At 31.6% G+C, this 14,155-nt stretch overlaps 1 protein-coding gene across 1 annotated transcript in view; it reads left to right on the forward strand.

Annotated features, from left to right (window-relative positions):
* LOC135925916 (MAU2 chromatid cohesion factor homolog) overlaps positions 1–13,898 on the forward strand; it is a 274,129-nt gene extending 260,231 nt beyond the window's left edge. Inside the window, exons 6-16 of the mRNA XM_065461494.1 lie at positions 1,399–1,477; positions 2,473–2,528; positions 3,871–3,961; positions 6,209–6,366; positions 6,523–6,612; positions 8,014–8,082; positions 8,214–8,425; positions 11,020–11,097; positions 11,910–12,021; positions 12,596–12,686; positions 13,378–13,898. Of these exons, the coding sequence (XP_065317566.1) occupies positions 1,399–1,477; positions 2,473–2,528; positions 3,871–3,961; positions 6,209–6,366; positions 6,523–6,612; positions 8,014–8,082; positions 8,214–8,425; positions 11,020–11,097; positions 11,910–12,021; positions 12,596–12,686; positions 13,378–13,517 (1,176 nt within the window). The 3' untranslated portion in view covers positions 13,518–13,898. The remainder of the gene's footprint in view (positions 1–1,398; positions 1,478–2,472; positions 2,529–3,870; positions 3,962–6,208; positions 6,367–6,522; positions 6,613–8,013; positions 8,083–8,213; positions 8,426–11,019; positions 11,098–11,909; positions 12,022–12,595; positions 12,687–13,377) is intronic.
* The last annotated feature ends 257 nt before the right edge of the window (positions 13,899–14,155 follow it).

Raw genomic sequence — 14,155 nt, forward strand, 5'->3', positions numbered from 1 at the left:
AAAACATAATGATGGCCTCCTTGAATTCAACGTCAATCCAGCGGGAGAGAAAACTCCTTCACTGGGTGTGCTAGTTCGCTGGAATACAAAGAATTTTTTTTGGGGGGGGGGGCAAGCCTGGAAACATTGGTAAGTTCACTCTTCTTATCTCTCCAAAAATATTTAGAAAATCCATATCTCGTGAAGCATTCTTGTTCTAAGTCACCTGAACGTGGAATCGTAAATTTGTTTTTGTTGAATGTTTATTTGCCGATTTTGTCGAATAACTTGAATTTGATAGTTCCCCACTTGATCCTCGATAGCTATATTTAACTACCCGAACATCATCATTCTCTTATAAGTTCAAGATGTTTTAATTGTAAATAATTCTGAAGCTGATCAATTTTGCTCTATTATAATGCTTTGACACGATTGTCAATTTTTTTTTGAAATCTTGGATCTTAAAGGAGGCGCCAATACCTAGATAATTTTTTTTAGTTGTACCGCTTAGATTAAGCATTGGTCATATAATAGAATAGGTAGTCATCTCAATAGATTAGGCAGTCATATCAATGGATTAGGTAGTCATCTCAATAGATTAGGTAGTCATCTCAATAGATTAGGTAGTACTTATATCTTATTAATCGCAGATCACAAACCGAAAATCGTAACGCAAGATTTTTTTAACGATTTCAGATCTATCACCTATCATTTAAATGCGTTACAATTTCATTTCCAAAAAAGTAACGCCAAGTTTAACGTAGGCCCCTTTTTTTGTTCCGATACAAAATTGGTATTTTAATCCCTGATAAGATTTCTAGCACATTACTCCGCTAACCGTGTTTTAGGGACATTTAATTTTAAGGTTTTCGTACGCGCGGCGAAATTATGTTATTATTATCATAAGGAATCGCCAATTTTGAAAACCTTGCTTCTTAAATTTTAAAAATAATAAAAAGGCGCTGCAAAAGAATGCCGGAAAAAAACAACATTGACGCTATTTTTTGAAAACGGCTAAAAAAAAACTCGATATTTCATCCAGAAAAATCATTACTCAAAGCCCTGAAGATTTTGCTCATAGAAGGAACTAAGGTTCTAGACATCTATTAGCGAAGTCTCGAGGCTTTAGGTATTGAGTTAAAGATCGTTTAATTCGATAAGATAGAAACTTACCCGACACACTTATCATAAAATGTGATTGCTTTAATTGAGAGTCTAGCTAACCCAATTGTCAGAAAATGGTGGGTGTGGAGGTGATGGGTGGGGGGGGGGGAGGTTGTTCCAGTTTACGATTCCTTTGCTTCCTTTTCCAAACTCTCGAGAATTTTATCTAAATAAAAATGAATATTATGTCCAAAATAAATAAAAAATAATAGATAAATGATATAAGGATCCTTATAAAATATTTTTTTATAAAAGGGAAAATCCGTGAAACCGTACCTGAAAAAGCTTCAACAGATATTGCAAAGTTATACCTCGAGGAGTGAAGAAGATGACGGTGAAAATTTGAATATAGATTATTATTTATAGTTTATTAATTTGGGAGTTAATATATATATGAGCAATGACGTATAATGATTACCTAGACCGACGATGCGCATTCATTAAAAAAAAGTGTGCGCACATCAACGAAAAACAGCTGGGGGACGCCATTTTTGGTGACCCCTTCTTTTTAAAAATAACATCCAATCCGGATCACAAAATTAGGATAATATATAGTAATGTTTTTAACATAAGAATAATTACTATACATACGGGTTACCAAAAATGGCGGGTCCAGCTGATTCGCATTCCAAGAACGCTTTTAGATGCATTATAATGAGTGCGTCATCCGTCTGGGTACTACTACATGTCATCGATAATGAGGTTAAATTTTAATTGGCCCAATGTTTAAAACAGATTTGTATAATAATAATATATATATATAGTAAATATCAGAGTTGTTAAAAGATACTTTTTAAATGTATCTAAAAACAGATACAGATACCTCTAAAATAATATCTAGATACGGATACTTTTATAAAAAATTAATCTAGATACAGATACCACATTTTTAGTATCTAGATACTTTAACAACTCTGATAAATATACATTATTAAAAATTTTTTATCAAATATTAAATTAAAACTTCTTATATATTTATAATTAATTTGAGGTTAATCTTATTAAATGTCATAAACATTATTTAAGCTTAATATAGACATTTTAATAGGCATAATATGCAGTGTGGAAATAAAAAAAAAATTGATTCGATTTAAATTGTGATTTAAATTAAGTTTATTTTTTGAATATCCACCTTTTAAAAGCTCTTGCCATGGTCCCTAATATCGAACACTCTTTCGAAAAAAATATCCTCTTTTATATATATATCAGCCGCAAAATTGGAAGAGTTAGATATGCCCGCCTCACGCCCTACTCATTCATTCGCGTTATATTTATAATGATATTTTTTATATCTCCTCACTTATTATAATATTTCTTTTTGTATCTCAGATACTTTGGATATACTGTGGTTACCCCGGCCGTACATAATTCTCATGTCTTATCTAGTAAAAACAAACATAAAATTTTATAAATTTGTATTTTTTTTTTTTAAAAAAAAAATTGCTTTAATCATTTTGCTTAAAGTCCAATCAAGAAGAATGTGAGATTTGAGTGATCACCCCCCCCTCCCATTCACTTGCTAGTCTAATCATCCCAATATGGTTTGGCCAAGTTTTTTTTGCGTGTAAAACTGAGTTACCTTCTATAAGCTAAGACCTTGAACTTGAAAATTCGGTTAAGTCATTTTATAAGTTCACCAAAGGTTAAATTATTTTTGAACATTAACCCCCCCCCCCCAATAATTAATTAATCCGCTAACCTTGAATTCATAGTGGCGCGATCGCGGATTTAACAGCTGATTGATTTTTAAAAATCTTGTTTATTGAGATCAATTTTTATTTATTAATATCAATTTTATCTTTAATTCAAATTTTAATAATAATAATCGAAGAAATAATGATTTTTATAAAGTATAATTGATCTCGTAAACAGATTTTTAAAATCAATCAGCTGTTAAATCGCGATCGCAATCGCGCCACTATGAATTCAAGGTAAAAGAGGAACAAAAAAAATTAACTTCCTGAAGTCACGTATTAACATTTTCCCTGACCCTGACATTTTTTATCTTTAAAATTCACGTGCATATTTTCTAAACCTTTGTTGATTGGCTTAATCTTTGTCCAAACTCTAACACGGTTTAGCCCAATGAAATTTATCTCTTTAGAAAATAAGCTTATTAAAATCTTAAAGCGGGAGCGGAAAGCTTGACGAATTCCTTATGTGAAGTTGGACAAAATCAGGTGATTTTGTTAACGCGACCAATAAAGAAAGGAGGAGCTTTCGCCTAATCTTTGTCCAAACTCTAACACGGCTTAGCCCAATGAAATTTATCTCTTTAGAAAATAATCGTATTAAAATCTTAAAGCGGAAGCGGAAAGCTTGGCGAATTCTTTTTGTGAAGTTGGACAAAGTCAGGTGATTTTGTTAACGCGACCAATAAAGAAAGAAGGAGCTCTTAATTTTTTTTCTTCTTTCTTCCCCTTACATCATTTTTTTGGGTATAGACGTCGATGACATATGATACTTAACCAAATGACGATGACGATGCGTTCTTTAAAAATTTATTTTGAAAGCGTCGATATTTAAATCAGCTGGGGACAACGTCATTTTTTGTTTTCCATATATGTATACGTATTTTTTTACGGGGAACTAAAATGGCGCGCCAGCTGCTGATTCAAAATATATATGAATGAATGTTCAGTATCAATAAGGATATGTGCATACTGCATTCGTGTTCGGTATTATCGGCTAAAATAATTTTTTTTTGTTTTTTTAAAAAAAAAAAAGTTAATAGTAGTTCACGCTTTGCAAGTCGGTTACATGGAACGAGCCTTGAAGTATATAGACAAGGGGCTAGCTCAAATCGATATACTAAAAGGTATATCTTATTTTTATATAAAACCAAAATTACTTAAAATGGCAAGAATATATAGAGTACCCCTCACCCCCCCCCTCTCTCCCCTGTTTCCCTTTGCACCCACCTTAAAAGTAAGTTTAAGGATCTATCAACCCCACTCCCCCCGAAAATTGCGAGCTTTTAGAATAAGTGGAATCGTGAAATCTGGCACATCGATTTATGGAACGTTGATAAAATCAGAATAGCGAATTCAAGAACGTTTCCGAAATAATAAAAATAAATATGAAAATTTTAATTTCTTACGATAATATTTTTTTAAAAAATAATTCCAATTTTTTTTAACTTTAAATAAATCGATACTATAAGATACTTTTAAAATGGATCCTAATACATCGTCGATTTAAATTTAGGTGTATCGTCTAGTAATACGCAAAATATCCCCATTTGACCCCTATTTTTTGAAAAAAACGGCCAACTCAATATTATAGTCCTATAAGATATTGTCCAAGGTCTCGAGATTTCGTATTAAAGATGCCAGAACCTTTGTGCTGTAATATATGTGAGCAAAATCTTCAGTTTGCAGCCTAATGTTTTTCCCTCTGCTCAAATGGAGGGATTTTGCATCGCCAACCATTCTTCCTTAGTATTACTATATTATTCGTTTCTTTAGTTGTTTGTTTAAATGACTAAACTTCGGGAAAATCTAAGAACGGCTTTAGCCAAAATTTTTTTTTTTGATCCCAAGAAATGTTCATTTAGATTCCTTACGAAGTTTTTAGAACTCAACTTAGGAGTATAGTTCATAAATAGTTAGAAAATTTTAGCAACGTGGATCTAAGTCTACGTTGAAGCTCTTCCCTTCTCTCTTTTATTTTTAAAAAATTATTGATTTGTTGGAAATAATATTTTTTTCAAAGACCCGCAAGGCACCGTATTTAAATTTTTTTTAAATTTATCCGGGCCAAATATTTGAAATAGTAGCTATAAAAATCAAATTAAATAAAATATATTTAAAAAAAAATTCGGGCCGAGCTTGAAAAATTTATTTTTGAAAAAAAAATTCGGGCCAGGCCGGAAAATTTTTTTTTAAAAAAAACCCGGGCCGGGTCGGAAAAATAAGAAACCCGGGCCGGGCCGGAAAAATTTTTTGAAAAAAATCCGGGTCGGGCCGGAAATTTTTTTTAAAAAAAAACCCGGGCCGGTTCGGAAAAATAAAAAACCCGGGCCGGGCCGGAAAAATTTTTTGAAAAAAATCCGGGTCGGGCCGTACCTTTGCAGGTCACTGTCGTGAGATAGTTAGTTATTATTTAATATAATTAAAAGTTTTTTTTAAAAAAAAATTTTTGAACCAAATACTGTTACCGAGTTTGTTGGAATTTCATAATAACTTGCTACATTGACCGGAAATGATAAAAATGATACTTACATTTTTAGTGAACACGATTATTATTCGATTTGATTTTTGTGTGATAAAAGATGAATTAATAATAAAATAATTATTTTAAAAAAAAATTTTTTTTCCCCGAGAAACACTTTCCGAAAACTCGAAACTGGGTGGGAGGGGGGAGGGAGGGAGCCTGGCGCGAGAATTCTTTTGTTTCTGTGGAAATAATTAGTCAGTTCCTATATTTATGGCCGGCTAAAAAAATCGGTTTAAACCGATTTAAACCAATTTTTTTTAAGCCCGAAAACTATCACCTTTAGCCTTGGGGGGGTTTATATGACAATTAAGCCGCTCAAAGTTTGAAAGAAACTGATATAAATTAAAAGGCCCGAATTAATGTTAACGGACTTTCTCCTGCAGACTTCTGAATCTTCTAGTCGAATTTCTAGACATTTTTTAGCCGTTAATCAGCTGCAGTTCCAGGTTCTCGAATATATATAAATATAATACGCATAAATATGGAAATTTTTATAATAGCGATTTTTTGTTGTAGACCACTATCGCCCATCCCTCCTTGCACTTATCCCGTTAAATGTTGTTTACGGTTACTTTTCGAAAAGTAACTCTTTACAAGTAACATCCGTTAAAAAATGTAACTTGTAATTACAGTTACTTTCGCGCCGCCATTAGTGCTTCGCCTATTATTATTTTCCTTCTCCCTAACTGCCTAAAGGTTATCATCGCCTTCATTTTCTCTCAACTCACCATTAATCGATTATTTTTCTAGAATTTGTCCCATTATTTCGGTGTTTGTAAACAAATGGATTATGGTTTTGTTTATTTATTTTTTTAAAAATCTCATTTCCGTTTTCGTTTTTTTTTAGCCGACTACCTATCCCAAAACGACAGAATAAAAACTTTAGACTTTAGCGATAATCCGTTATCGCGCATCAACGTTCTCTACAAATTCGAATCCGCTTTCCGCGAATACGCAATAGTGTCCAATTTAGTTACCGGAAAATATTCTTCCGCTATCAAAGAAGTTTTCGCATTTATATTTTGTATACATTTTTTATTTACTTATTTGTCACCTTTTGGAGGCTACCATTTTGTTTTATTGTTTATTTATTTTTAAAAGCGATCAGCTGATTTAATTATTTACTTATTTTTTACCCCTCTCCCCTTTCCTTCCTAACAGATACAAATGCGATTTTTTTACGAACCCACCGGCATAGTGATCAAAAGAGACGTCGATTGGAACTACAAAACACGTTTACACACATTTTTGGTGAGGAATGAAAATTTTAAAAAAAAATATATATATTAGAAACAGCTGATTATATATTCCTTTCAAATTATAATCCATATTAACCAATTGGAAAAGCGTTTATTATATCCATTTATTTGCCCATATATTTTTCAATTTCCCCTTGCGCATTTTAAAATCCCAGACTGAGTCCCATATGTTCCGAATTCGGGACTGGCATTTGACATCTGCCCTTCTCCGATTTAGATTTTTTTTTTATGACCAGCTTTACTATTCCATTTTTTTCTCCCCCCCCCCCCTTCCAAATCATCGGGCATAAATTTTCACCTTATATTATACTATCATTCTTTATTAAATCTTAGGATTTTTTACCTAAATATTGAATTCAATTCTTAAGGCTAGGGCATATCTCCCACTCGTTAGGGTTAGGGGTACTCTTAGCCCTTCTAAAAGTGGAGACAGCTGTCATTTTGATCCTCCATGTTTACTCTAGTTATTGATATGGCCTATACAGAGAAGGGTATATTAGTAAATATCCGACATCAAATCAACTCGAGGTTTTAACCCGATCACCCTCCCCCTCCCCACTCGGGAGTCTTTTTGTATACTGGCTTAGTATATACTATAATTAAGAAAAAATAAATCAAATTTTACTTTTTTTACACCACTTAATCGCTAAGATACAGCGAGAGCGGGAAAAAATGGTACGTTTATGACAAAAAATGCGCTTCGTTAATTTTCAAATGTATTCGAGAATTTAATTTAGTTAGAACAATTATTTAAATTTTATTATATAGCCTAGTGACGGTTCTTTAATATGGCATATTAATAAATATGATAGAAACCCTATTAATACCCAAAACAGGAAGTACCAAAGCGCAAATTGTCTAGAAAAAGAAAGGTTATTTTTTTAAAAAAATTTATTTTCTGTAGGATTCATACCAGTCTGCTTTTATATTTGTACAAAATCCTAGACTGGCAGAAAGAAAAAATCCCTTCTTTTTCTTTGGCCATTTCCGGTTTTGTACTTCCGGTTTTTTGGTATTAGTCGGTTCCCAGGAGGAGTTCAGGATAAATTGCGTAAAATTTATAGGATTAAATATTCTGCACATCCGGATTGACATTTTTAGGCAAACTTAGAACGCATCCAAACGAAAAAATGATTTTATGCTATTTAACCAACTTCGAATATTATTTTATTTCGCGTTTTTTAAAACTTATTTTGCCGGAAATGGGATCTAGTGGCACCGATGGAATATATACCATATAATTTTTTTAGAGGTAGGTGCTTATTCACTTTTTTCACGTGAATATGACTTGTCCACATTATTTTTAACTGTATTTTTTTTTTATGTATTTAAAAAAGAATAATATATATGAATTGATAAATTTATTACCTTATTTTTCGGCATATGTAAATAGGGTCTATATTCGTTGGCAACCAAAGAATACGAAAAATCTCAGACACATTTCAATTTCATAAGACTTCAGGTTTATTATTAATTTTTGTCGACTAAGTTGTTTGCGAATATTTTCTAGGAATTATTATTTTTATTGGGAAATTTTTCAGGAAAGAAAAATTAAAATCAGCTGTTTATTTTTTTTTTGTTTATTTTTTAAAGACGGCGGATCCAGAAAACGACAATAACACGAGCTATCAATCAACCAAATGCAAGATCTTCTGTTCCTTTAACTTGCTTCTCATGTACCTTCATTTGAACCGGCACAATTACAACTCGGCCTCCTCCATTAATTCCGTATCGAACAGCAACCTGGAAACCGAGATTAGGCGTATTTTAGAAACGCTCAATCCCGACGTTATTAGCGAAATCGCGTAAAAAATAAATATATTTTTTCGTCGAGTAAGCCAATATATAATTATACCTAGACTTACGATGCATTCATTAATAGTATGCATCGATGTAAATCAGCTGGGGACGCCATTTTGGTTACCCATATCATAATCAAGAAGAATTTTAAACGAGAGGTTAATTTATTCCTGTCTGACGCCAACTTTACTAGAGAATTGCCCGACCATCGAGATAATGAGGAAGCAAGTTATCTATTCGATAGTAGTTTTTTAACATGAGAGTAATTACTATATGGGTTGCCAAAATGGGGGCTCCAGCTGATTTGCATTCAACCACAGGCTTTATCGTCAGTCTAGGTATTATTATATGCCATTGGAGTCGACATTAGAGGTCTGCATTGGGCGGGTTTTGGATAATATGCCCGCCCACTCAATGTTTTAAAAAAAATCTTTTAACCCGCCCGCCCATTAGTCGAAATCTTTACCCGCCCGCCCATTAGTCAGAAATCTTTTACCCGCCCGCCCATTAGTCAGAAATCTTATACCCGCCCGCCCATTAGTCAGAAATCTTTTACCGCCCGCCCATTAAGTCTAAGAAATCTTTTACCCGCCCGCCCATTAGTCAGAAATCTTTTACCCGCCCGCCCATTAGTCAGAAATCTTTTACCCGCCCGCCCATTAGTCAGAAATCTTTTACCCGCCCGCCCATTAGTCAGAAATCTTTTACCCGCCCGCCCATTAGTCAGAAATCTTTTACCCGCCCGCCCATTAGTCAGAAATCTTTTACCCGCCCGCCCATTAGTCAGAAATATTTGGCCCGCCCGCCCATTAGTCAGAAATCTTTTACCCAAGCCCGCTATTTTAAGCATCTAATGAAAAATAGTTTCAACATTACATCTTCTATAAGTTTTATAATTTAGGAAATTACTATTATTAAGTAAGCTTTATTCAATTTAAATTATGGATAATTTTATTTTATCAAATAAAATTATTTATAAAATATAAATATAAATATTATAAGTAATTATAATGCAAAAATAATTCCACATTTTCGGGATTCAAACACGTTCTTCTTTGTTTCTAAAAACCTTCCGGCAATGCTAAATTTTCTTTCAGAAGTAGCGTTTGGATACGTTGCGGCTAACTGTTGTAGCACGAGGGATGATCTTATTAACATCCAATTTACCATATCTTGCCCCTAAGTCGGCAAATCTTTGTAAAATATTTATAAATCCAGGTCCTTGAACTGCTTGAAATGGCCTAAAAAAGATAAAAGAATAATTTATTAAATTAAAATACCTAATGTCTCTAGCGCAATATTCTACAAAATTCGCTATTAGACCAGATTTTATCGTTTTGTTTAATTGAGAATTGTCTTTTTCAAAATATCCAGTTATTTTTTTATTATCTATCAAATCTTCATAATTTGCAGATGAACATTGATGCCGAAGGAAGAAGGAGGTGCCACTTTTGCTATTATATTTAAAGATGGAGTCGCAATCATTGCAGCGATTCCAATCTAGCTTTTTGTCATTTTCATCAAAAATAATTTTAAATTGTTTCCACATAGACGATTTAAGTTTATTATTATTATCTTCATTGTTTTTTATCTTATACAAATTATTTTTTATTTTCTTAGCAATCAATTCTTTATTCATATTTTAAAATTAAATTAAAAAATATTATTTTGTCAAAATTATGTTATAAAAAATAATATTTATATAATTATATAAGAAAATAAAAATGAAAATAAAAAGGGCAATATAAAGATAAACAATCATTACTAAAATAAAATAACACAATGGAGTAATTTCATTATTCCCAAAAAAAGGAAATTTTAATTTTTCAATATCTAAAAAATTATATATTTTAAGAAAAAAAGTTTTATTTCATTACCATAAAAAGGAGATTTTAATTTGTTTATAGAAAAAAAGGTTTGTTTTTATTTGTAGAAAAAGTTTTTTTTTAATTGAAGAAAAAAGTTGATTTATTTTATAAAAAAGTTATACCAGAAAAAGGGCTTTTTATTTTTTAAGTTCGTAAGAACAATTTTTTATTAATTAAAATAAAAATTTTTAATTTTTTTAAATCGCTAGCCTGCCCGTTTTTAAAAAAATTTTACCCGCCCACGCCTGCCCACCTAGATGGGCAGGCGTGGGCGGGCGGGCAGGAAACCCGACCAATGCAGACCTCAAGTCGGCATAATAGATTTGTATATATTTTAAGTGAGGAGAATTTTAATATTGTTTTCTAATGTTGGCTAATTTACCCTAAAAAAAAAGGTTATGCCAAAAAGTATTCCCTAATTTGAGTCTTGCTATTTGTTCTCTCAGGCATTCTTTAAGGGGTTGAGGTCATTCTTTAATCTATAATCCCTCCCCCCTTCCTTCTCTTTTGGATCCCATATAATCGTTCTCTTGGAAAGAAAGAAAGAAAGATAGATAGATAGAAAGAAAGAAAGAAAGAAAGAAAGAAAGAAAGAAAGAGAATAAGGAAAAGAAAGAAAGGGAAAAGAAAGAAAGAAAGTTTTAATATATGTTTATTAAATTCTTTTTCAATTATAAATTATATTATATATTTTTAAAACAAAACTATTTTTAAATAAAAAAACAAACAAGTCCTTACATTTACAAATCGGCGGCTAATTTCGTTTACTCCTTATGGCATTTTTGCAAGAGAGATTTCAACGAAGCAAAGTTAGTGATTTATTTGCCAGTTATTTATTATTATTATATCATATACCATAATTTCAATTTTTTTTTAATTCTTGCTAATCAAGTAAGGCGGTATTTTTATTGGTAAAAAGTTCATTATCGCTTCCGCGCCATATCGTTTATACGCGGCCGGCGTTTATCGTAAATCGATATCTTACGCTAATAGCGGTAACGGAAATTTGAGGTTTTTAAAACCTCTCCCCTTTCGGTATTCGTTAAACGCTACGCTCGTTTTCTGGATTCTATGGGAACTATACTATCCGGCGAATTTTCCGATTTTTTGCAACTCCTCCTTTTTGCGTTTAAACCGGCTCGATTTTTAAAAAACCGCTAACCCCTATATTTTAGCCTAGGGGACACGATCTCCAAGATTCCGTTTAAAAGATTGTCCAAACCTTTCTACTTCCTGTATGCGGAATCCCTAGACTTGACACGTGTATATTTTGACAAAAAAAAAATGTAGTGGGTTAACCTTTTTTTTTAAAAAATGAGCCATTTTATAAACACTTACCTACAGCTGATCGTAAATCTTAATACGTTCATATATAAAATTTTATTAAATGGCGAAATTTTTTTTTATAAAAAAATTATAACGTGCTTCCGGCAAAATCAACTTCCGGAAATTTGCTAAATACCCTGGTTTATGAATTATGGTCCTGAAATTTGCTTAAAAAACCCCTGGTTTATGAAACATGGTCCTGAAATTTATTGAAATCTTTTTACGACATTTCGGTAATAATATATTTTTGACGCCATTTTTTTAAAAAAAAAAAAATACGCAAATTGAACTCCAGGAAATATTTGAGGGAGGCACTGAAAATGTCCAACGCCGAAGACGTAAACAGGATGACGGCATTCTCTCTTCTTCTCCTGGGCCAAATTTTCATTCATTCACAAAATTTTCAAGTTAAGTTTCAAATTTTTTTTTGATTGACATTCATTTTCTTTTCCGAGGAAATCATGTGTTTTCATCGATTATATATATAAGTGAGAATCAGTGTTTTCTTATTTGATTGAAACGTTCCAATATGTCTTTTCTTTAGAAATTATGTGATATTCGACAAGGATTCTTAACGCCAATCGCGCTGAAAAAATATATTCTAGGATTTTGGGGGGGGGGGGAGTAATCTTTAAAAATTTCAAATCATTGTAAGCATCCATTTTAATGCCTTTTGATAAGGGACCTTATTTTAACTGTACTTGTATTTCGGAATTTGACTAGGGCATGCTTCTATAAAAAATTATTTGCTAGATTTGGTTCAAAAAATGGGTATATAGACCACATTCTTAGAGAAGGAAAATTTGCTATATTTTCTTTAGATAATGGGCATATAGCCTACGTTATTTAGTCTATATTCGTTATTTATGTCCTTCTGTTCTTTCAATTATACTCATTTTTTTTATAGATAATTTTATAAACCATTTTACATTTTTCGAATCTTCCAAAATTTTCGAATTTCTTTCATATGATTGCGAATAGGATTGCTTGACCATGCTTAATCCTGGATGTCAGCTGTCGGTTAAGATTCAAGATCCTTGCTCACAAATATGGGCATCTGTCTTATATAAACGTAAATCGTATATTATTTTCTAATTCTCATTTTTAAATAAAAATTATATAAATATAATATGACCTTTTACCTTTTCAGATATTTACTCATTCAATTATAATTATTTAATATTGGAGAAAATCCTTATTATATTAGATTGGTTTTTTTTATGATGTGAATTTAGAAATTTTTATATAACAACTGGGAAAGTAAGCTTGTGCCAAATTATATACTAGTTATACAATGGCCATTCATTCTTTAAAAGTGATGTACGCTGTACTGTCATTTTATGGTCTTGCGCGTAGAGTATAGACGTACATTTAAAAAAAAATTAATTCTGAAAGTAATGTTCCCTCTTAGTCAAACGTTCAAAACCATAAAAAAGGGGTCTCTAAGTTGAACTCCTGATTGTAATGCGTTACAAGTTTTAAATTCACTTTTAATCGATAAATCTTCAGAGCTATTTTAGTATGTGTTAGAAATATATTCTTTTAGATCCAGTCCGATCTTAAAAAGAAAATCCTAAATCTGTCCGAATCCGAAAAAAATGGCTGCTCGAATCCGACCGACCCGACCCAGGTTGAGTTGGAATCCGGATCGATGCGTTTGCTTGGATTAGCACTCGAATAAGGGGCTAAGGGTTTTAAAAAAAAATAAAACGAGAAATTTATTCCCATTAATTTTTATATATAAATCAATAAATATATGACAGAAATGTATCAAGCTACCGGAAATGAGAGTCAATTCAAGGAATCTCTCGAGCTCACTACCAAATTGAGCGAAACATTCGCTAAGGAATATCAGGACGCGATAACGTCCCAAGAGCACAAAAAATTGATTCAACATTTCTAGATTTTTCCAGAATTATATTTATTGGAAAATTTTTAATTCCCATCTTTCTAACTCGTATATTTCTTTATTTTTTAAAACTCTCCCTGGTGGAACATTTTCGTTCTCTCCTACCGATTTTACCCCCCCCCCCCCCCGACTAAACATTAAGATTCATAATCATTTATATAAATTATTTTCTTTTAAATTATTGTCCATTAATATATATATATATATTTAACTCAAACTTGTTCAAAAATCATTGTATATTTATATTTTTTATTTATTTTAAGTGATATAAAATAATAATAATAATTAATCATGTTTTTTATAAAAACAAAAATTAATTATAACATTTTTGTAAATTTAAATTTTTATCGAAATAAAACAAAAATATTTTTTTTTTATTTAAAGTTTGAAATGAGCCGTTTACCGTTCTCACAAACGTAACGTAAAAATCATGATATAAATTTTTTTTTATATTTATTTTTTTTAATAAACAAAAGTGATAATATTTTTGCGACTAATTTTTTTTAAGTGTTGTTAAACTAACTAACCTTAGTCAACTATGTCAAACAACGTAGCCATGTTTTTATCCCAAAAAGATTAGAATCGATCTTCAAGTTGACACTCAACTTGGTGGCACAATTCAATTTTTTTAG

Source organism: Gordionus sp. m RMFG-2023, chromosome 3, assembly GCF_954871325.1.
Source record: "Gordionus sp. m RMFG-2023 chromosome 3, tfGorSpeb1-WG-v2, whole genome shotgun sequence".
NCBI lineage: Eukaryota > Metazoa > Nematomorpha > Gordioida > Chordodea > Parachordodidae > Gordionus > Gordionus sp. m RMFG-2023.